Source organism: Hirundo rustica, chromosome 7 (genome assembly GCF_015227805.2).
Source record: "Hirundo rustica isolate bHirRus1 chromosome 7, bHirRus1.pri.v3, whole genome shotgun sequence".
Taxonomy (NCBI): domain Eukaryota; kingdom Metazoa; phylum Chordata; class Aves; order Passeriformes; family Hirundinidae; genus Hirundo; species Hirundo rustica.
This window is the reverse complement of record NC_053456.1, coordinates 17,999,651-18,024,423: the sequence shown is the minus strand read 5'-3', so window position 1 is coordinate 18,024,423 and position 24,773 is coordinate 17,999,651. Positions and strand designations below refer to the sequence as shown.

The following is a 24,773-nucleotide window of genomic DNA, read 5'->3' as shown; positions in this document are numbered from 1 at the left end:
TCCCTTCCCTAATTCACTGTTACTAAGTGAATTAACGCTATCAGGTTTATAAACACTACTTGGAATCATGCCAGTGTGACCAACAGAAGTAAAATTATAGGACTCTTAAATGAATGCCACATTCAGGCACCAGCCTCCTTATGTACTAAGAGCTGCATAGTGGGAGCTTGACTTAATTTGTCAAAAAAAGCCTGAAGGATGTCTGTGATTAATTATAAGGTTATACCTGGGAAAGTATTTGAACAAAACAGAAATTATTTGCTAAGGTAACTAATGCACACTCCAAACAAGAATTAAAATAAAATCACATTATTCAAGGCACTATTGTAGAGCATGTGGGTGTTAGATATAGAGGCTTTGTGAGGAAATTGCTACAGTACTAAACATAGAGAGTTTGGTAGAAGACTATCTTGGAAACTTACTATATGCTTTATTACACTTTGCTTTAAGGCAGCTTAATTCTCTGGTTTTACACAGAATTCTTTGTACACTCCAAGAAAGAAAATAACATTGCTACAAATCACGGGAATTGGATCTTAGGCCTCTCAAAGTTTCTTTGCTGAGTCATGTCATCTGACTAGTCACACAAGAATACATGTCAGCTTTTAGCTTGTCAGGGACATGATTACAGATCTTTTTTGACGGAGCTAAAGCTAACGTGCTTAAGCTATTGAACAAAAATGTCATATATGCTCTTTTTGTGCACTTTGTTCTCCATATTAAATCATATGCATCATAGATCTTTAAGGACAAAATTACAGATGCACAGCACATGTGCTCCTTTAACCACCACGATTTACCCTAGCAAAGTATTATGAAATATAGGAATTATTAAAACTATAGAAAGGAAATTAGCACGCTCCATTTTCTCTGCTATTTAGTTGTCATCTCTCTGGCATTTTTTCCCAATAATGATTTAATCTTTGTTGAAAATTTTGGGTCCACATTCTGATGATGCCCTCCAGTAATTGGAGTAAGTTCCCAAAGTTAGGTGGATTTTTTTACACTTGCAGGCCCTACATTTTTTTGTCCGGCAATACTTCACAAAATTAATGACTGCCTCCAATTTTTTATCAGTACTGGTTCCTATGGTTTTTGGTTTAAGATGTATGTTTCTTTGTGTGGCTTGCTCCCCATTTCCAAAGCTGGACACTGCTTGGTTTCAGCTTGGTATCTAGCACCTAAACTTTCAGCACTGTCATTTTGCATCTTTAATTAGTTTGGCCTCTTCCCATACTTTCACTAGAACCTCAGTATGCTCTTTATCTGATTCATCGCTCTTTACAGCAGATTACCCTCCTTGAGGATAATAGCGAGGCCTTGCCAACAACACCGATATTGAAAAGCAGCCACAAATTAGCAGCTATGACATCGGACCTAGTTTTCCTCACACATCCCACCGAGAAAGCTTTCCTGGTGCCCTCGGCGTAAACAAGCATTGGGTAAACTCGGATCTAATAAACTCAAGGCAGAGAAACGCTTACTTTCTGGAATGTTTCCAATGAAGGGGCCGTCCGGAGGAGGGGCCGCCGCCTCGCAGCCCCCGCCCGCCCTTGCGAGCCCCGGGCTCTCCTCCCGCTCCTGACCGCGGTCCAAGAGCTCCCTGCAGCCGCGGGCCGGGCCGGGCGCGGCCGGACGGGCGCACACCGCCTTTCCCTTTCCCTTTCTCGGACCGCTCCGCGCCCGCCTGAGGGGAGCTCGCGCCGGGCGCGGGCCGGGCGGCACCGGCGCCCCCCAGCACAGCGGCGCCGCGAGGGACGCGGCGCGCCCGCCCCGGGCCCGCCGGCCATGGAGCCGCCGGCGGCCGCCGCTCGCCAGGTACCGGGCTGACGCTGGGGGCAGGCGAGGTGTTGGACGCTGGGGGCAGGCGAGGTGTTGGACGCTGGGGGCAGGCGAGGTGTGGGCTCAGCGAGCCCGCCGGCACCCGCCGGACTTCTGTCTGCGCTCCGCGGCCCGTGGTGGGTGTGAGGGGCACCGCGACCGGTTGCGGCGGCTCAGGGCGACCGGCCGCTGGAACGTCCCGGCTCCGCGGCCGAACGGGCGGCAGCGATTGCTTTTTCATCTCTCTTCAGTTGCCCCCGAATTCGGAGGAAGAGTCGTAGGTACCATGCAGGGGGAGAAATGCGGTCTCAGGGTCTCACCCTTTTGAGACAGGGGAAGGGCGGCCGCTTGGCACGGCTGAGTTTGGGTGTCGCGTGAGGAGCGGAGCGTGAGGGCTCCGTCTGCAGCCGTGCCCATCATCTCCTGCCGTGCCCATCATCTCCTGCCGTGCCCGCTGCTGTCGCTGCCATAGCGGGTGGCTTGGCTGGCCCATGGCTCCCAGGGGGCCCCAGGAGAGGACCCGGCGAGAGGCAGACGCCTCCCGTTCCCCTCTCCCGCAGCCTCCCAGCTCTCTGGCCGGCTGGCATCCCTCCCTCTCTGCTGGCCAGCGGCACCCCCGGCAGCGCTGCTCTTCACGCAGGAGCCGTTTCACACGTGTCACAACTTTTTGTTGCTCTTTCTTTTTGCCCGTTTAAATATGTCGCTTCCAACTAGGGACAGGGACCCGGGCTTAGCAGTGCACATTGTGTCAATTTCTTGTAACAACTGAAGAGAGGATACCGGAGTGTTCTTTTCAGTGCAATTTCACCTGTACAGTGCTGATAGCAGAGAACATTAAAATTTCAGGAGAGAATGACAGTGTTGCTTCTGTTGCTGAAATCAGTAGTGAAATAAAAATGTAGCACAAGTTTAGATAAGAAACAACTGAGGGAGAATGTCGCTTATGAAACTATGTGATATGAAGGAGCTAGGAAATAGCGGTTAGTTTGCCTGTGATGAGACAAAAGTTTTGGGGACACCAAGTGAAAATAGTGAATGGTGGATTAAGAGCAAATTAAAATACGTGTCTCTTCTTAGGATGCATAATTAAAACATGGCATTCAATGACACACGATATTGTAAATGCAAAGACTTATACACAGTTTCAAAAAAGGGAAAAATGATGCAGCAGTCCATTGAGAAGTGTGATGCACCAGGAGCACAACCACTTTGGGAAATCCAAAATTCACAAACTGAGGAAAGCTGGGACAGGAAAGTTATTTGCTAACTAGTTATTTCTTATGTTCTTATGCTCTTCCCTAGGCACCTTCTATGGTCATCACTCAGAAATACGTTACCACGCTATACTGGCCTTTGATCTGAGACAGTGTTATCCTTCTTATGTTAGTGCTGCTTAAGGATTAAAGGTTCCACTTAAATGTTCGGCCCTACTGGAGGCAGACAATCTTATGCCTGTCAGTGTATGTGTCTACCTACAGATGACTTCAATTTTTCAGTAATTTAATTTTTTTTCCCCATGGATATTAGAGTCAAGCATCTGAGTTTGTGCTATCTGCTATGTATGTTAAATAAGCTTCTGCATCCACGAAATAGTGGTTTTACCTTCATACTTAGTACACTGAACACAGGCTAGCATTTTATTCATTAAGTGCTTGTTCCTCTCTTGAATTTTGCAACTTTGGGTAAAATACAGTCTTTGAAATTAATAATTCTAAAATATTCTCTGGCAGCACAGTGGTGGTCTAGGGAGAAGATTACTGCATGTTTATTAAAAAGTTATTTTATGAAGATAAAAACGTTAATTTTTGAAGCTACTGGCTACGTACTGTGCTTTGAACTTTGGTTCTTTTCCACAGAAACTTTCTGGGACTAGCTGATTTTATAGTGTCTTTAACTATTCATAATTAACTAAACCATTGAATGACATGGAAATATTTAAAATACTGGATTAAAGAGTATGTTAAGATGTTGGCATGCTTTACTAGTAAATCCCAAAATTAATTTCATTTCTGTGATTCAGGAACGTTTTTTACTGACAAATTGTATTAGCCAAAATATTTTCAAAAATACTTGATTCACATTTCTGCCTTTGAAACATGACTAAGAATGTCTTTGTTTAGCAGCCTACCTCTGAGTTTGTATTTATTTCTGTCCTTCCACTTACTATTTTTCAGAGAATTACAGAAGATTATGGGTCAGACTTATACAGGAATTAGCTGCTTAATACCCCTTTGATTTCTAACTGAAAAAAATGGGATTTATTTCTCAAAATACCTCTACAAATCTGAGTCTGTGACAACTTTTGAAAATCTTTCATAGACTATGTGCAAAATCCTTGTTCTCACCTTTTTTTCTTCATGTATCATGTTTTCCTTGTCTTCCCAAAATAGGTAGAAACAGATGACCAAATTGCCCTCCTCAGTAAGCCCAAGAATAAAGGAGGAAACAGTGATCTGGCATCAGCTGGGTTTAATATTATTAATTCAATCATAGGATCAGGCATTATAGGTAAGTCTACTTCTCTTCACTATTCTGTATTCAGCCTTATTTATTCATGCATGACTATCCAGCTTGGAAAGTAACACTGTCTCCTTACTTTCTGCTGCTGTTTTTGAAGATTGTTCTCTGTATTTATCTGCCTACTTAGCAAAAATGCAGAGGTGTCAGTTGAGACCACGCCTCAGTGATAAATACCCCAAAGTCTCTTGGCCATAATGATCAAATGTTGGTTGGGTACGTGCTGACTGAACTTCATACTTAAGCAACACTTTGTCCAATGAGAATTATCTTTTTGAGGTTCTTAAGCATGCTGGTCCAATTTGGGAGATTACTAGCATTTTTTTAAATCTGAATTTTTCTTTACTTTGATTCTCACAAATAAACATTTGGAAAGAGTCTTCTAGAATCTCTTCTTTTCTGCTTTGCAGGATTGCCATATTCGATGAAGGAAGCTGGTTTTCCTCTAGGAGTACTGCTTTTGTTTGTGGTTGCCTATATTACAGGTACTCTAAAGGCTGTTTCTGTTGTAAAGATAAAATTAGTCCTGTGATATTTTAGCTGTTCTTGAGCTTAATGATGCCTTAAACAGGTATACCCATAACAATAAAAATGACTAATTTTTTCCTTACCTCACTAATCCTTTGAGCAGATTAGGAAAAGTAGAGAATTACACTGTACAACACATGAAGCTGCTTTTTGACTGCATTTATTTTCATAAAACCTTAGTTCCCTAGTCGAGGTAACATTTGAAAGAATGTTCTTATTTGTGCCTTCATAATCACCTGTTTGAGTCCACTGTTTTTATCTAATTAAGAAACTGAATCTTGAGTGGGTTATATATGACTTTAAAAACAGCAGAATGAAAACCTTTGATTGTACTATGATTTTAAGTATTTTCTTCCATTATGAACCTATAGCTCCTAGGTTTGTTGGGTTGAAAGATTTTGTGATGTTTCTCATCCCTGCTCTTCCTAGTGCCACTGCTTTTCTTCTTAAAGACTTTTTTTTTTTTTTTTTTTTCCAAGAGGAGTGAAAGAAGGTGAAAAGTAATCAAATGCAAGTTGGCTTATATTGTCTTTAACACTAATTTTATTTTTTAACAGATTACTCCATTATATTACTGATCAAAGGAGGAAATCTGTCCAGTACCAAAACCTATCAAGAGCTGGTCAAAAAGACATATGGTCTTGTAGGTTATCTAATCCTTTCAACTCTCCAGTTCTTATATCCATTTATTGGTAAGATCACATAAAATATAAATGTTTAATTTTATAAGTAATAAGCTTTTTCACATTACTTCATTGTTTTACTGATTGAATATTAAGAACTATATAAAGAATGTACTGTATATGCTTCTTTGCTATTTAAAAAATAAATTTATGTTGTGGGTTCTGAAGAATGACTGAGGAGTAATGCAATGAATTGAAGGATCAGAATAATAGAAATGGACTAAAATGTAATAGCAGAGAAATTGGTGATCACATGTATAAAAATTAATGACAAAAGTAGCTAGAAAAATAGCAAAGGAGATTCTGTTCTAGGCTGAATAGCAGAGCACAAAGTTGATGTATCTGAAACAAAAGGAAAATATGAATTTAGGAATATGCTGAATTAATATTTTTTCAGAGATGCAATGTTACTGTAATTGAGGAAGCCACTTAAGGTCTTCCTAGATTATGTGCTGTCATTGCTCTTCAAAAGCATTACTTCAGCCTCATACACAACGTTTTGTACGTATGTATACACACGTGCACAAATTTAGGCACTCTTAGTGTAGTGTCAGATAAGAATGAAATATGAGTGGTTAAGGCCACAGCACTTATTAATGAGAGGGAGGAATCAAAGTCCATATCTGATATCTTAATCTATTTTCTCCTTCTTTTTTTTTGGTTTAAAGAGTTTACTAGCTTTTTGCATGAGCTAGGAAGTCTTTTGCATTTCATTGCAGAACTGATTATTAGAAGATTTACTAAATAGAAACAAGCATTTGAAAATAAACTGACAAAGAATTGCTATTTGAAACAAACAGTTTTAGAAAGTCGTTTTTATCCTCTTCTGAAGTAAGTTTATATGGCCACTCGGCACAATGGCCATGCTTATCAGGCTGCATTATTGCTTAGGTTGTACCTGCTAAAAAAAGAAAGTGTTAAATAATTATTTTTTTAAACCTGAAACTTACAGTTTGTTGCTACTAGCTAGAATTCATATTAGAGGGATAGTGGCATGTAATCCTGAAGTTTACAAAATATGTATTCAGTGTTAATCAAATATTTTGGATATGACTTCTACTAACAAAAAACGTATTTTCTTTAAGCTATGATCAGTTACAACATAATAACAGGAGACACTTTAACTAAAGTATTTCAGAGAATTCCTGGAGGTAAGATGCATTTAAAAATTTTAAGAATGCGGGATTATGTATTGGAGAAAAGCTTAGCATAATTTTTTTGAATTACCTGTAATTTAATTTCTAAATTACTCTTAAGTTTAGTTCAAATTAAGAATTTGAAACATGTCAATGAGTGGGACTTTTTGAGTTTGGTTTTTTTTTTTTTTTCTTTAATAAGCCTTTCCCAAATAAAAACTATGAATCCTAGTCCTTGGCTATCAGTGGACTCAGTGTCAGTGAAGAGACCAGATGCTTCAGTGAAATACTAAGCAAATAGAAGTGAGTCTTCCACAGTTGTGTATTTACAAGATTATTGGGTTTTGGAATTTTTTTTTTTTAGATGTTTCCTATAATAATTACAGTGAAACTGTACTTCATTTAGTGAATAATTCTGGATAAGTTACAAATTATATAATGAATTATATAATGCTTTTTAACTCATGGCCCCATGTTTTCCTTCCTGTGCTCTAAGTTTTCACAACAGCATCAGTGGAGCAATATGTGTATGTGTTTGGTATCTACTTTAGCACAAAAGCAGCTAAGTTAAAACATTCTTCACTGCGAAATAAAACTGAGAGAAAGCATGTCTATAATGAAGTGGAAATGAGTATTTGTATGAAATGTTTCATTTCCACAGGAGAGATGTGATTTTCAGCAGGTGGAACCTGAAAGGTGTGGATGTAATTTTAATTGTCATACTCTATTGTTCTGTGAATACCTCATCAAATTGATAGTGACAGTGAATATCTAATAATTTATATATAATATGACTTCTGTAATAGGGGGAATCCCCAGCATGGCAAATCTTATTACCCGTCTGGTAGAATACCTGCCTGGAAAGAGGTGGGAAAACATTATGATCACCTAGAGAAAAATGGAAACAGAACACTGAATTTCCCATGTCAATTGCTAGTCACTTTCCAGCCATAATTATTCATCAAGTGTTCATTCTAGCCAATGATTTATGGTGGCTTCACTGAAACTTGGAGATGTTTTAAGTTGTCTTTGGCTTGAAAAAGCCCACCAGTTATGCAAACAAAGCCCACTGATTGCATGGAATATTATAACAGCACTGTTGCCTTCACATGGTAATTGCTTTGCAAGTAGAAGCTGGCTGGTGGCAAGAAAGGAGGTGCTCAAAAGAAACCTCAAAATTAACTTATTTTAGGCCATTTCTTAGAGAACAATGCTATTTTAAACAGCACAGTAATTGATGTCAACCTAGTGTATCAAAACATTCTCATCTAAATGGCAGGAGGAAGCAGGATTTTTTACTTGCAGTCTCCCAGCATTGACCCAGACAAGATGAAAGACATTAATACCAATCTATACATAGGAATACAGACTTTGCAATTTTGATTTAATATATCCCATATGTTATGCATTTGGTTTGAATTTGCAGAATTCTTGTGTTTATGCCCATGCTGTGCATGGCTTCCTCAGTGTTAGTTAATGCTTAGTTTTCACTGTTACTTAGCCTAAGTAAAGTGAATAGTAACTTGATCACCAACAGTTTTTTACTTCTAACCCTTCAAATATAGCTAATCTTTTCCTCAAGTTAGTCTCTTAAAGAAATAAAATATTTTCTTTTTTGCTTTAGTTGGGCTGGATAACGTGCTTATCGACCGTCACTTCATAATTCTTCTTACCACCATCATCTTTACCTTACCTATATCTTTATATCGAGACATAGCAAAATTGGGAAAGGTAAATCATTAACAGTAGTTGATTTTTGATCTATTGTTCTGTATGCCATTGAAAATAAGTGCTAGTCATAACTTTGTGTAAAAAGTTAACAAATGCATTGTGCTGCTCAAAGAACAACCTTTCAGCAGCTTACTGACTGAAGTCATGTTTTTACCTTTACAGATATCTCTTCTTTCTCTGATTCTAACCATTGTCATCCTGATTATTGTAATGGTGAGAACAGTAACCTTCAGTCCACAAGTGTGAGTATTCTTACACTTGCCACAAAGTGAACCTTTGTTCATATATAATCTGTTATTTCAGTATTGCATTTACCTGCATAGTTGTGGAACAACTGCTTTGGAACAGACAGGTAATTGAAAAATCTCTATCAACAGTAATACAAAATGAATAGCTAAATATACTTCATCCTTTTTAGTTTTTTCTTCTATTGGGTATAAGAAAATCTAGAGAAAGTCTCAAAACCCCCAGAGATAAATAAGAAATTATGGATGACTAATAGCAGGTGGGTCCTGAATCAGCATGTGAGATTGTCATTTGAGATTTTTTTTCCATATTCACAATCTTAAAATAGCTACTATCTTAGCAATATTTCTTTTTCTGATGAGATAAATATAATAATTTCATAATAAAAATCAAATACAAATACTGAGATTTTTTAAAAATAACACAATAATAAAATATTTTGTCATTTCAGAAAACAACTATATAGTATGAAAAACTCTTACAACACTCATATTCTGAAAGTAGTATTTAACATTGGACTTTGGAGTGTTGCAAACAATTTAGTACACATGTGTACAATGTGTTGTGATTTTATGTATTTTTATGATTATATTGCAAGAACGTGTTATGAATTTATTATTTTTCCTTAAAGGCTTAGAAGGGCTGTCTTTTTTTATCATCCTTTAAATGTATAGATGTATTAATAAAGGTAGCAAATTCTGTTTCTGAATGCTTTTTTATTTATTGGAAGAGGTTTATATGGTACTTCTTATGTTTCCCTAAGTGGATTCTTCCACCAGGATTGATTCATCAGTGTTAGGCAGAATTGTTCATTTGTATTACTGCTGTGATACATGGGTTAATTGCAGTGTATTCAGGTTTAATGGTAGGAAGATGCCAAGAATAGCAGTTTCTGAAGTTGTACCAGATGATGTTGTCTATCATCCACAAAATCTCTCTCTCAGAACAGTGTGGAACTTCCCTCCTCACCATGTTTCTGGAGCAGCATGTTTTTCACTCTCAGTGTCAAAAGGGTATTTTAAAGGTTAATCTCAGAACTCCCTGTGAAAAAAGGAAGACTCTATATATAATACTTACTGATAACCTTGTTACTATGGTAACATTTCTTCTCCACAGTTGTGATGCACTGAAAAATATGGCATGCATGGTTTTATTTTTTCTTACAGTACCTGCTGTTTGGCTTTTGAGTGATCCTTGAGGTTTTACTTCTTAATTCTTTAGAGACTTCCATTTCTGCCTTTATACTTCTTGTTTTCAAAAATATGTCTAGTAAGTTGATAAACAGTTGGCAATTTTTTTTTCCCTCACCAACTTTCTGTTAATTTCTATTTTTACTCTCTTTGCTAGTTTTATTTTACAGTTAGACATAGACATATACATTAGTTGTTAAAACTCTCTTCTATTTTGGTAGCTGTTTAATGGTAAGACTTTTTTTTTGCAATGAAAATAAAGAATACTGTTATATTTTAATATAAGTCTCATCATATTACAAGTGAATTAACACATTTACTGGGATCGTTATTAAAATACAATAGAAGTCAGAGTCCCCAAAGAGATTTTTAAAAATCATTATTATGAAAGCACAGTCCTTGTATCTGTCATATAGGAAAAGAATTTGAACAATCCTGGATAAAGGCTTGATGGGGACAAGAATAGTTAATCCTTACGATAGTTCTGTGACAGGACTGAGTATGTGCTTGAGATTGATGACAGGTGATTGCCAAGAACAAACTAGACAATTCCATGGTTTCCCATTCCAATCCTTAACCAGCCTTTTCTTATGAATTCTTCCTAAATGTGTATGACTCCATTTCATATTTGGTTACTTCTTGGCCTAAACACTGTGGATATGGACAGCAAACTTCTTATGCTTTTTCAAGTGCTTGAAAAACACCTGTAAAAAAGCTGTAAGTTATCCCCGTTTGGGGGTCCTTTTTATGGAGTAAACAAGCACAGTTCCTTTAGGGTTTCTCTTTTTGTCATTTCCTGTGCTTTTAACAGTGCTTAATGGCTGCCTTAAGGTTTCTGCAAATTTAAGTGGAATTGTGGTACCCTACTTGCCTGGGATATTCCCTCTGAGGACCGGAGAAGAAAGACAAATGTATCTTAAATGCAAAGTGTTGTAAGGTCCCTTTCGACTGTATCCCTTGAGAATTGCCATGCCTTTCTTAATGGAACCTAGTTTGATGTTCCTAGTTTGATGTTTCCTCTTTGGAAAATAGCATGATATCATGAATGTGCTTTGGGTTTGCAGTCTGGTAGAACTACCAAGCATGAGGTACTTGCAGAACTGTTTGCTGGTGAATTTTCCTTTCTTTGTGTCATGGGTTAGTACAGTTCAGTTTTTTAGTTAGAATATTGGCATCTAGTTTGACCACTAAAAATGTCAGTTGCAACTTTGGGAGTATCCATACAAAAACCTTTGATTTCGTGCAGGTCACCCTTTTTTCCCTTTGGCCAGAGAGAGAGACAAGTAACATCAAGTTGAGCCTGCTGCTCCAGCCCCCCCCCACTTTTGGGGTGGAGCTGGCCCGAGGCCTAGCTGGATTCCATCAATTCCCGGGTGGAAATACCAATTAATGTAGTGGTTTCACTCTTTTTCTGTGGGAGACAGACTAAGACCGCTACACTGAATTTAGCAACCAGAATTTAGTGAACATGCAGCCACTACACTTTGATACTCTTCTCATGAAGTATGGGATTTTTTTGTTTGTTCTCCTGCCTTGTTCTTTTGAAGCCTTTTTATCCTCTGCATAACTGTAGAATTTGTCATTACAGAATTGAATGCTTCTTTGTCAGATTTCTCCATTTATCAACATATTTATGATTTTTCTTTTTTTTTATTCCATTATCTAGCATGATTGTGTTAGTTGCACATTTCATGCTTTCCATTAAAGACACTTTTTGCTTCTTGTTCTATCGTTCAAGTCATTGCTGAATACATTCAAAAGTACTGAATTCAGTCCAGGTTCCACTGGAATCCCATTTCGATATCTTCCCACTTTGATAATTACTTTCCGAGTACTAATCAGTTTTCATTTACCTTTAGATTTTTCAAAGTGAATACTTCTTCCCTTTGAGAGGTACAAGATCATTATATGGAAATGATAAAACTTCTTTTGCCTAAATCCAATCCATGCTCTGAAACTGAAAATTAAATCTTACTTGGACAAGAAAGCAATAGAGGATATTTTCTGCAATAATCTGAAACTTTCTGCAATGTTTTAGACCATGAGAAAAACAATAAGATTATTACTATTTTGGGTTTGGGACAGGTTGCCCAAGGACATTTTAGGAATGTTATTGTTACATTCTCATGAGTGAAACAAAATGTATTTAAGATGCGCGGTTACTTGGTTTAATTTATTTCCTCTTATGATAAATATAAAACTGAGGTATTTCTTTTTTTCAGTTTTGATTTTGATTACTATCTTCCATATGATTATTGTTAACTGAATGACATAATAAGCCTGCAGGTAGAATCCAGTCTTCTAGATTATTAAGAGTTCATTCTCAGTATTTTAAGATGTTGCATAAAGATATGTTTTGACCTGATCTTTATTCCCATCTGCCTTATGGCTGGGTATTTACTTATTGTGATCAGAAAAAATAGGTAAGAATTAACTTGAACTGGAAAGTGCAGCATGTCAATTCTACATGGAATAACTTCATGCTTCAAACCTGAAACTAACATTCCCTGCTATAAAAAGAAATATTTTATGTAGCTTATAAAGAGGGATCATTTCAATTTAATTTGGTGTTCTTTAGCAAGAATGTTATGATCCATAATACATAAGTGTCTATGAAAAACTTCAAGAGCATCTGCTACACATAAAAAGGATGTGAGAATTTTTCCCCTGGCAGCTGATTACAGGGATAAAACACCAAGGGCTCAGGAAAAAAAATTGAAAGTAAAAATTGGATTCTTTCCTTCATATAAAAAAATCTAGTAGTAAGCAAAGGTAAACTTTAGTGTGTGATGAAATTAAATTAAAAAAAACAACTAAGCTGCTTTGTATTTACAGAATGGTTAAGTAATTCATTAAGGAATAAAGAAGAGGAGAAGTAGCTGTATCTAAAGTTGGGCTGACATAACAGCTTTGCCTTGTCTGTTATTTCATAAGATGACTTTGATATATAAAATGATGTATAAAATCAAAGGCTAGCATGAGCCCTACTCATTTTCTTTCCATTATATTGATTAAAGTTATATTCAGCATCTATGAACTTTTCAGTATCTTTAAACTTTTAAAGTTCAAAAATACCTAGAAAGGTATTTTACCTTAGAGTAGTAAATTAAAATGTTACAATGATTTCCTAAATGTGTAAATCATTGAATTAAATCTGAATGAATCTGAGATGATTCTGGATTATATCGTTAACTGCTGGTTAATTTGGCAGTTTGGCCCTAATCTTCAATCCAAAACAATGGAAGTCTTTTGCTCATTACAACATGTAGCTCCCCTGTCAAAAATATGACTTTGTTCCTCTCTAGAAATCACCTTTCTTTTTTTCAAGTCAGTGTTTCATACCCTTCATTAAAGATGTTTTGCTTCTCGTGCACTATTCTGCTGTATCTTTTCTATATAAATAACAGAAAAGATTTTTTTATAGCATCGATCTTAAGATGGGGCCTATTATGCTGCAGATGTTTTACAAGAAGTACAAGACAGGCCATCTTAGACTGCCAAACAAGTTTGCCCAACACTTACTCATGATGCTTAGTCTGTTAGGATGTCTTATCCTTTGCCTGGTTCATTTGTTCTTCTCAATTTCCCCATTCTTATGTAGATAAACATGAATATTTTCAAAACTTTTTAGAACTCATTAATATGTGTATTATGGTATATTTTCACTTGCATATACTGAAGACTGAGAAGTCTTATTTTCTTACCCTCTAGGTCTTCTTCATTGCTAGGCCTCATTGACTTCAGTCTGTCTTGCTTTTGTCTTAGTTTCATCTAAGACTTTTTCCTATATGGGAATTCCCTTAGACTGACTTTTTACTTAATATTTTACTATTTTTGTTCCAAGAACTACAGGTAAATTACATCTCAGGTTTCACTTTGTGTTTCAGCTTCTACTATTTATGATAGACAGTACAGCTGTCAGCAAGTGCATTTAGTTCAATAATCTATTTCTTCTCTTGCCTTTCATTGTTTCATCTAATACTTCAGCATGAAAAAACTTCCTGTTCATGCAGGCATAGCTTATGCTTTTATACACTGAGTGAGAAGCTGGTTTTTTCATTCACAGATTTTCACAGCTAATGCTGTTCTTGTATAAGCAGCAGTTAAAATCTTCCCCTAATAACTCCTAACAAGAATGTAGGTCAGAACAAAGGTCCCCTCAAAAAAAAAAAAAAAAAAAACAAACCAAAAAACCAACAAGAAACCATGTTGAACAGTAGCAGCAGGATTGAAAAACCACAACAAGTTATTCTGTATTCTTGTGATACCCTTTCAGTGTGTGTATGTGTGTATGCATCTGCCTGCAGAGATGTATATATTTATATCAATGTGTGTATGTTTTACTTTGATAGATGATATTTCCATTTGCTGCGCTTTGACTTGTAAGTGATTTTATGTGATTGTTCACTGTATGGCTCTTCCATAACTAACACCTACTGTTTTCTGACAGTTTTCTCTTTCTGAGAAGTCTTTCTATGAAGTCTTATTTTATATAGACACTTTTCATGTCACCTGCACCCTTTCCCAGGTGTTTTTCATAAGTTGTGTGTGTTCTGCAGACTGAATTTGGGGGTAACTTATTATTTATGTGATCACAGCTCTAGAGCTGTTGACTCTCAGTTCCAAACACTCAGAAATGAAATTTCTGGCTGTGTGCTTTCACTGCATGAGATCCCTCTATTCCCACAATATGAAAATGTTTTTCAAAGCACATGCAGCAGTATATAAGTTACTGAAGAAAACAGCACATCTGTACCAGCATACATTGTAGAACATTACAAGCTGCTGGTAGTGTTCAAATCAGGGATCTGAAATTCTTCCTCTGTTCTGCAACTAGAATGGAAGGAATTTATCTTCTTAGGCTGCTAAATAAGCAGGATTTTATTATTTTGGATTTTTTCCCCCAAATAGTACTCCTAATCAGATTTGTCATTCATTGGTAAAGCAAAGCAATATCTTGGTCTTTTGCATATTGCTAGTGCATAAGCTAACAATGTGCAAGGTAAAAAAACAGTTCCTGTGATTTGTTTCTTTTAATTAATTGGCCACTTTATTAAAAATGCTTCAAGTGAAATTAATGTGCTTTCTGAATTCCCTTTTAAAATTTGTATTTGTAGGAGCTCATAGTATAGCATTGCTGTGGATGTAAGGTTTTCACAGAAATGAAATGTGTTTCAGATAAAAGCATTCTTTATTTCTGTGCTTTAAAAATATTTTGGTTTATAAGGTATTAGATAATCTAACTTAATTATTACACTAGGAAAGAGGCAAAACTGATAAATTCTGCTGTCAAAGTAAAATATAAAACAAATTTTTCCTTTGTATGTTTATTATCAAAGCTGACCTCTAGTGGTTACAGAATGGAACAAAGGTAGTGTTAGCTTCCTTTACACTTTTTATTTTGAAATATTATTACAATTTTTCCAATCAGATATGAATGTTTTCCTGAAAAATATTACATTCAAAATTATTAATATTAATTTTCCAGACACATCTCTAGGTGCAGTGATTTGAAATCAGTGGCACTATAATATTAAGGGAGCTTATATAAGGAACAACAGCAGCTGTAGAGGATCAGAACTCAAATTTCTCAAGACAAATACCAGATAGCTCTATTTAATCTATAGTACTTTACATCCACTTGCCGAGTCTGAGGCTATTTTAGGAGGGCCATATTCAGCTGCTGAAGGCTCAAAGCAGTATGTTACTGCAGTTCAAGACAATATACTGTACCTGACGACAAAAAAAGGGAACTTGATTTTATGTTCAGCTTCTGTTAACTTTGAAGTTAAGCTTGGCAACCACAGCTTAAGAGCTGAAAAGCTGCTCTAAGTCTGACCTGAATGCATTAGCTACTTTAAATCTGAGTTTTATTAAGATGAAAAAGGAAGGACTAACTATTTGAATTCAAAAAATTGTAAGATATGAATTCTGAAAGAGGAAACTGCAACTTTTTTTTTAACCTTTTTTTTATTATTTCTTTTATTGCAATCTGTTTATTTTTAGGGGCTGAAGGTATAATTTAAACATTTGAAAGCAATGAAACCTGGCATAGCATATGCCACTGCAGCTGTCAAAACCAGCAAGAGGGAGAGATCACCAGAGAGAGGGAGAGATAAAACTGCCATTGTTACCTTCACAAACTGGCCTGAGTGCCATGCTGCTTCCTAGGGCAGTAGGAAAAGAGGCCTCAGGTGGCAGCAGCTTTCCCTCTAAATAAAAACAGAGCAATCAAGGTTAGCAGTAGCCAGCTTTTTAAGAGCAAGCTTCTCTTGACTGTTTCGCATTGTCTGTGCTTTAATATTATAAATTCAATATTTAACTAGCTTGTGAATTTAATTTGATGTCTTTAGCAAATTGTATTTCTGGAAAAGGGTGTTTTGTGTCCTTCCCCATTTTTTTCATTTCAGCTCTTTATTCCAAGATGAAGTTCATGCAGTAAATGTTTTTTTAACAAAGTTTGTTGATGGTCCTCCTCTAAGCATTGCAATTACCACAGGTCCAAATCTGTGAGCATATCTTAGAGGAGGAGGTGGGGAATATTACATTCTTGCCTGCCTGTAAAAGTCTCCAGGTACTCTCTTACAATTTCTTTTATGATTTGGGAAATAGCAGAATCTCTTTACTATGAGGAGCTATGTTGAAAGAGGTGTAAAGGAAGGCAAACTCCCTCACTTGATTTGTAGCCTAGTAAAATGGTATCTCTAGACTGCATGGATTACGTGTAGGTAGAAATTGCCTCTAAATAGTCAAGAGGATATTTTCAGTTGAGATAACCTTCGTCCGAATTGGTAACTGCTTTACCTTCTGTGTTTCTGTTTCTTGGTATATGCTTGAAGAGTTTATTTAAACTGAAATAGGCTGACATTTTCGATTGTAAACACTGGTTACAGAAATACTTGAATCAAAGCAAGGGAAATGAGAAAGGCATCACCCTGGTTTCAGCTTGTTGATAAACACTAGGGCTATTTCAGAGAGCTATGGAGATTTGTCTAGTAGCAGTTCTATATTACAGCATATTACTTGAGTCCTTTTTAATAACTGATAATTGAAAAGAGGGTAATCTATTTAAATGTCTGTTTTAGACCCAAATCAGAAAATGCATGGATATTTGCAAAATCAAATGCAGTACAAGCCATTGGGGTGATGTCATTCGGTAAGTGTTTTTTGGTTTCTGGTATCTTTTTTTTCAATGTTAAGATCAATTGCAAGAAACTATTTAATATTTGGAACCAAGAAGTTTTTTTTAATATCCATGTTAAGTTGGTGTACAAAAAACCAAAAAACAAACAAACAACAAAAAAAAAACCCACAAAAAAAAATTGACTGAATGATCCATATGAATGTCATTGTTATTGTGTAAGACTGACCTCATCCATTGTCCATTTGGCCCTAGAGGCTTGCCACTGTAGCAGAGGCAGTGTATGCATGAGTCCAGCTCACCTGCACAGGTCATCCTAAAGCTCCTGCAGCAGTGGGTTCATCTAACTGATAAACTGAGGGGGCTGGGATCATTCTGCATTCCCTTGGGTAACCTCTAACAGAAAAATCCTCATTCTGAAATCTGTTCCTACCTGCAGGATCTGGTATATTATTTCTTGTTAATGTTGTGATAATCTGAGGCCGCCCAATGACTGCTGCTGCCTAAAATGGATGCCATATAAAGTCTGAAAGTAGCAAATGGCTCTGTAGATTTAAAAAAAAAAAACAAAAAAAACCAACCTTCTCAAATCTGCTAAAGTACAAGAAGAGCGGGAAGAGGAAATAGCTGTGGAGTGGAGATATGGAGGGTGGGAAATGGCATAGCATTTAAGGATAATGTAATCAGAATCATCTGGAGATGAATATAAACCTTCATCAAATCAACTAAGCAAGCAAAGGTTCAAGCCATTTATCTTTGCCACTCATTGCAAGATTAATGTTCGTATTTACTAATGAGTGGATTCAAACTGTGCTGTATCTCTATACATTTATGCATGAATTCATACATTTGCTTTAATTGTCATGTGTGTTTCAGCATTCATCTGCCATCATAACAGCTTTTTAATATACGGGTCTCTGGAAGAACCCACATTAAAGAATTGGTCTCAAGTCACACATATGTCTGTGGCCCTTGCTCTTGTCATCAGTGTAGTGTTCGCTGCCTGTGGATATATGACTTTTACAGGATACACAGAAGGTAAATTTCTTGATCCCTCAATTTTGGTGCTTGCTATAATCCTTACACTTTGTCTTTCTGTCTGATTTTTTTTTTTTTTTTTTTTTTGTAAGCGTCTTGGTGACTGTAAACATGCAAGAATCATAGTAAGTTTGGGCAGAAATATGACATTCCTCATAGTTACCCAACAACCAAAACAGGATCCAAAAATGTCAGCTACCTGCTAATAGCTGTCAGATTCTTCAGTATAAGCCTTGCCACTGGAAGTCCCCTTTGAATACTTCCATCATTAAAACACTTTGAGGACTGTACAGCTATGACTTATACACAGGGTCAAGCAGGAGAGAGGAGTAAGAGCAAAAATTTCCTGCAGGGTATCTGTAGGACTGTATATCTGCATATATGTTCTTACCTTTTTTTCCCATCTGTACTAATACAGCATCCTAGAGGGAGATATTTCCTATCTTTGCAACAGCTGTTCCAGTGTTACTAATCCTACTGTCCCCTCCATGGGTGTATGAATACACATAAATATATATAATCAATGTGGCATCATGCTATTTAACATCATTTTGTTGAAGTGAAAAAGGTATGTTCATAAGAATAAGGTGTAAATTGGTTTCACTGCATTACTTTCTTCACTTTTCATAAGCAAGCATATTTTCTGTTACTTAATAGTGACAGATTGAAGGAGGAGGCTTCCAAGCTTTTTCCTTTTCTGATGAGCAGCAGCGTTTAGTTGATAACAGAGAAACTGTAGGATGGGGACTCCTGGTTTTATCTGTCCTTTTTTTCTGCCTCCAGCAGAGTAAGTCACTGTCCTAGATGTACTGTTGGTAGACAGAATGCAGGCTTGCTGAGAGCTTTGAGGTACAGAAAGCTCTGCCTGCAGCTCCTCCTCACCTTAGACTCTTGTGTTAGCAGGTTCCATCTCACCTTCTGTCTCCCCGTCAAAATCCTTTGGCTGTTTATAAAGTACACCTGATTGCTTCTTCAACACTCTTGTGATCCCTAAAGTAGTAAATCGTGATATCGTAATTGCATGAAAGAGAACAGATAGATAGATCAGCTGGTCCCTGTCTTGCACTGTCTCTTGAGCCTCGGAGGTCATTATTACAGAATCTTTGTGGTAAACACCAAGCAAGATGATTTGAATTGTACAGTGATGCTTCTGTTTTTAGATATAAGAAGGTTTGCTAGGTAATACTCCATATGTTTATGATCGGCTTTTTGGGTCAGAATATTTTAAATTCTTCTCTTCAGCTTATTAGCTGTGATTAGATACTATCAGGGAAATGCAGCTCTCCACAGGTAACTCTCACCCTTTTTTATGTAATTATGGTTCTAGGAGTTTTTAGTGAAAATTTGTCTTTTACATATAAGCTTTCTTTCTAAATCTGTCACATATTTATTTAATCAGACACTGGCATCTCATACAAAATCTATGCTACAGGGAAGATAACAGATGCCAAACTCTGAGATGTATATTTTAAAATATTTTTTGAAGATAAGTGCTACTTGAGGTAAATACACTGCTACCAGCAGGATAAGCTGAAAGTCGCTCCTAGACATAACTTGTGACTGTAACTAGTTTCTAGTTACATGTCAGAAGAGGGGATCAGAAAATCTGTTACTAGAGTAACTCCAGTAACCTGCACTTCAAGTTGCAAATATAGGTAAATGATGTGAAGTTCAAACTAACTGGTGTTTTGTTGTATCTCAGGAGATATATTTGAAAACTACTGTAGAGATGACAACCTTGCTACATTTGGAAGGTTTTGTTATGGAGTTACTGTAATCCTGACCTTCCCCCTTGAATGTTTTGTGACCAGAGAGGTAAGAATTTATTACATTTTCCCTTTAACATTGTTGTTATATATTAATAATATTCTCACATTATTAATACATATTGTAGCTGAATTCTATGGTTGATTTGTGATAAGTAGCAGCATATTTCATCCTGCTATGTGCAATAAGTATGGGGGACTAGCTGTACTGTTTAGACACTGGCCACATAATGTTTTACATTTATTATAATATTATTCAACATTATCGTAATAATTACTTAATAATATCAGGACTGCTTAAAATTCCAAGTTTGGCATAAATGACACTGTTAGTGCATTGAGAATAGCCAAAAGTATGTACTTTTCATTTTTTTCATAGTTTTGCTTTTTAGAAGTATCTCCATCTAGGAAATCCATCAATTCAATAAATAATTGTAAGTGGATTTATTCTATAATGGGCAAATGAGAAAAGAGTAAACCCTAGAATCCTACAGGTACAACTAAGTCTGTTTGGCAAGTGTTCTGCAGTTTTAGTAATGATTGTTATGAGTTATTTTTGGAAGCAGATGAAGATGTTTTCTTAAAGCAAGGTAAGTAAAATTCAGCCAGCATATTCTCACCCATTCCTTTAGTTTCCTAAGGTTATAAGATTTGGAGTAAACTGTTTGATAACATAAAGATAAAAATCAAGGTTTAAAATTATGGTTCTGTTTCAGGTGATTGCCAATGTGTTTTTCCATGGGGACCTCTCAACAGTTTTCCATGTTTTTGTGACAGTAGTTATCATTGCTGTGGCGACTGGTGTATCATTAGTGTATGATTGCCTTGGAATAGTTTTAGAGCTGAATGTAAGTGAACCTGTATACTCTTTTATTCAATAAGTCACTTATAAATAAATTAGAACTTTGTAAAATCCATAACTCTAATGAAAATCTTATGTAATTTGACATAGCGGTAGTGTTAGAAGAAGGAATTACTGCTTCAAACCCCGATAACTAAAGGTAAAAGGAAGTTCAAGAGGTAAAATTCATATGGTTGCGGGGGGCGGGGGTCAGGGGGCGTTAGAACAGTTTTGTAGATAAGGCAAGTGGCTATGACTTACCAAATGTGTTCAAGCCACAGCAGAAATCACTAAAATGCTCATCCAAACTTTATAGTGGTATTGAGTTTATAATTTCTTTCTCTGGTCTCTGCTTCTGATGAAGTTGGCAAATTACTAAACACTGGGGCAGATTCTAGTGACTGCCTTGTGCCAAAGGGGCAAAAAACCAAAGCGGGAGGTAGAAAGAAAGGACCAGTAGTAGCTAGACTACAGATGGTCGCTGGAAATACACAATTCCCTCAAAAGCAAGCGTTCCATCAATGCAGTGTTTTTTTTTTTCCTAGGCAATTAGTCAGTAGTCAAGCTGATAGCTTTAGTCAGTTACTAATAGAAGTTGATAGCCAGGCATTTGCATGGATAGCTCCTATCTTGTGGGGATTTGTTTGTTTGTTTTTATTTTTAAGAGAGAATTTGACAATACAGCTGTAGGTATTTATTGGATGTAATAATTGTGCTCAGAAAGATTGTTCAGTCTTGACATCCAGTATGGAAAAATGAATAGACAGAGTATTTACCTGTGTAAGAAAGGTGATCTGTCTTTTCAGCTGGTTTTCTGTCCAGCAGAAGAGCTGTCTTTTGGCTCTTCACCACAGATGGCATTTGATACTATTTCTCTGACCCCGCTTACTCTTTCCCTGCTTTCTGGTTTTAAAACAAAACGTAAGCCATTGTGTTTGCCCGGTGGTAATTCCCCAGGGAAAACTATTGGTTCATGTGGGAGTCAAAGGCCCACAGAGTTTGTTATTCTTTTACTGGAATGCTGGTTTGAGTTACTTCATAGACCTAACTCTTAATTTTCATGGAGAAGATACTTCGTGCTTGTACCTATTTCTGATGTCTATACTGATCACTGTTAACAGGTTCTACTATACAAATATTGGAACTTTTGTACAAATTATGATGTAAAGTTAGTACTTAGGCTGGATTACTATCTTGCCATAATTAAATTGAAACATAGTGTTTGTTAAGTATGTAACAAAATGAGCATTCAACATTTCTACAGAAAATTGCTCCATTTTGGCATGTAACTGATATGCTAATCTGCAGTGGCTTACTATGAAAAGAATTTTTTAAAGTGCTTCTTGTTTGTCCATTCCTAAGAGAGCATTTAAAGAGGAGCTGAATTTTTAGTGAGCAGGAAGGTTGTACTCTGTCAAAAGGAGCTTTGCTTTCATAGGGAAGTCAACCTAAATCAGGTTACAAATGTCAAAACTGATCTGAATTCTTTGAGCTGCTATATGATGCTTCCACTTTTCAAAAAACTATTCTTTTTAAAGGCAGTGTTACATCTAAATTCCTCCATGGAATTATCTTAAATAATTTAATTGAGTCCAAGTATTGAAGAACTATATTTGGACTTTTACTCTATCTCTTAAGCTGAGAAATTTTGGGTAATAAGATTTAATGCTTCTTGCTATATTAACATATTATTCTGTATCAGCAAAGCAAAAGCATTTAAATCTGAATTATTTGAAATAGTTTAACAGATATTTTTACACATTATTTGTGTCTTTGAAAAAAAGGTTCTCCATAAAGCAACATAGGAAACATAGGAAAAGGCCTTTATACTCTGTTTTTACTGTTACATCAGTCTAATCACAACTGTTAAAAAATTTAGGTTTTTGTTCTTCACATCTAAATAAATATGCTTATAAGGTTTTTTTCTATTGCTCTTTCCCACACACAGGGAGTTCTGAGTGCTACCCCACTTGTTTTTATCATCCCATCAGCGTGTTACCTAAGGCTGTCCAAGGAGCGGTGGAACCATTCAGATAACCTCATATCCGGTCTGATTCTTGTTCTTGGTGTGCTAGTGATGGCAGTTGGGTTTGTCATGACTGTCTTATATCCCCAGGAATGTAGCCATGGAAAAGAAATGTTCTACTGCTCCCCTAGTAATGTTTCTTCGCAGAACAGCACACTTCCACCGTAGGTAGCACACCAACCTCCAGACTAGATCAGGCACATCTCATAGTGAACCATACGTGCCAGTTTAAAGGAGAGTGGAACAAAGATTTTTCCTGTTTTGAGATGCACTAAGAATTTTAAACTGTATAACTTGTATTTACATACTTGATTTTATGCTGCCATCCCTTTTCAGGTAAGACTTCAGTTTTAACTGTTGAAACACAAAAGGTGCCTTTAAGTAGACATTACTTGAATAACTTGCAAGCCTACCAAAAAGGTTGCATTTTTTAGACTTTGTCTGCAATACTGTTTAAAAGCTATAAATTAAATGTCTTGGAATATAAACCTTTCCCATGTTTCATTGATTTAACTTGGCTTTTATTAATTTTATAATCTTTCATTATATTTATTAGCACACTATAGTATGAGGTTTTTTCAAGTCTTGAGAAAAAGTATGTCTGGATCTCTGTGTATTACAATTCTGCTATTAAATCAAAAGACCCTTATTAATTTTTTGATTTTGCAGTAGTTGTCCTTTAGAGCTGGAAGCTTCCCTTTCGCTGGATCTTGAGTCAAATGAAATTTTGTATTCTGACTGCATTGTAACTGATACAATTAATTGTAACTGTTACAATATATGGTCTTGTAATTGAAAGATATTGCACTAATAAATCCACAAGAGTGGATTTTAAAAGATTCAACTAGGCAGTCTTTGTAAAAGTTTCAAGATTGACAAAGAAGGAAATTACATTGCAGCTCAGTTCTTAAGTTTATAATATTTTTCATTATTTCTGAAACTGAATTGAAACTAACATTCTAAACCAAATTATCATTCTAGTCCTCTTGTTTCTTTTCAGTATGTGACTAATGATTTTGTCATGGTTTGTCAAATTTTGGTGATTTGTTGTTTTCCAAAATTCATTTAACATCAAGGATTCATGTATATATATGTATGTGTATAAATATACATATAAACATAAGTATATATAAAAATAGACTCATGTGCCTATAGTATAGGACTAATTTGAGGTTGAGTAATATGAGTATCCTCAGACATATCAATGCTGTCATTTTGAAAATATTTTGTTACCAAATCAAAATGTGTACTTAATTTTTGCATTATGATGATCCTTGTGGTTCCTCATGCCAACTGGATGCGTAATGCTACTTAATTTTTATGCTGCTTAATGGGGATGGGTTTTGCCTTCATCTTTCATGACAAAGCTATGTCGCTCAAGACTTCCAGCTAAACAGATCTGTTAACAAGGGTCACTAGATGGTAATACACTTGTAAGAATAAAATACTTTCTAGTAGTAGTGCTTCCAAAATAAATGTTTTAAATATTACTGGGTTTTTATATTTTGTTGTTACTTTGGGCTTTCTGTGGTGTTTTTTGTTGTTGTAAAGCAATTAAAGAGAAGCGTGAGTATTACTCTGCTTTCATTTCTCTACATAGTGTCAACTTTGAGGGTGATAATTTACTTTTTCTCCAGGTAGCTGATACTGTTCTCAGAGAATATTTCTCACCAGTTTAGATTCAGCAATAGGTGATTTTGTCTTAGCTGTGGGTGAATTGTTACTGAATAGATTAATTTTCTTCTATGCCAAATGGAGTTAAACCCACAGATTCTCTTGTGACAGCTAATGAGATCTTTTTGAAAAATTGTAATACTTTCTTCTTCTTTTTTTTTTTTTTTTTTTTAATTTTGAAGTAGGCTACCTTGTTTCAGGTATTAATTATAAATTATCTTTGCTTTAGCGTGTCAGTGGAATAATTTCCATTTCATTCTACTCAGGCTGTGTTGCATGTTTGCATGTCTTTTATGAGGGATGAATCTTTCTATGCTTTTCTATTTTATAAATGAAAATGTAAAGATTTTTTTTTCCCAGTTCTTTTTTAATTTTTGAAGTTTAATGTCTGAAGTAGTAATGGTCAGTTAAACGTTTTCATTCCTGCTAAAGTTT

At 36.1% G+C, this 24,773-nt stretch overlaps 1 protein-coding gene across 1 annotated transcript; it reads left to right on the top strand.

The window, feature by feature from the left end:
• Positions 1 to 1,789: 1,789 nt before the first annotated feature.
• SLC38A11 (solute carrier family 38 member 11) lies at positions 1,790 to 23,555 on the top strand. The gene is made up of 12 exons (XM_040069559.1): positions 1,790 to 1,818; positions 4,212 to 4,329; positions 4,749 to 4,823; positions 5,424 to 5,558; positions 6,635 to 6,700; positions 8,310 to 8,416; positions 8,579 to 8,658; positions 16,938 to 17,008; positions 17,870 to 18,031; positions 19,734 to 19,846; positions 20,514 to 20,645; positions 22,587 to 23,555. The coding sequence occupies exons 3-12, from the start codon at positions 4,763 to 4,765 to the stop codon at positions 22,830 to 22,832; spliced, it is 1,173 nt and encodes a 390-aa protein (XP_039925493.1). The 5' UTR covers positions 1,790 to 1,818; positions 4,212 to 4,329; positions 4,749 to 4,762; the 3' UTR covers positions 22,833 to 23,555.
• Positions 23,556 to 24,773: the final 1,218 nt, after the last annotated feature.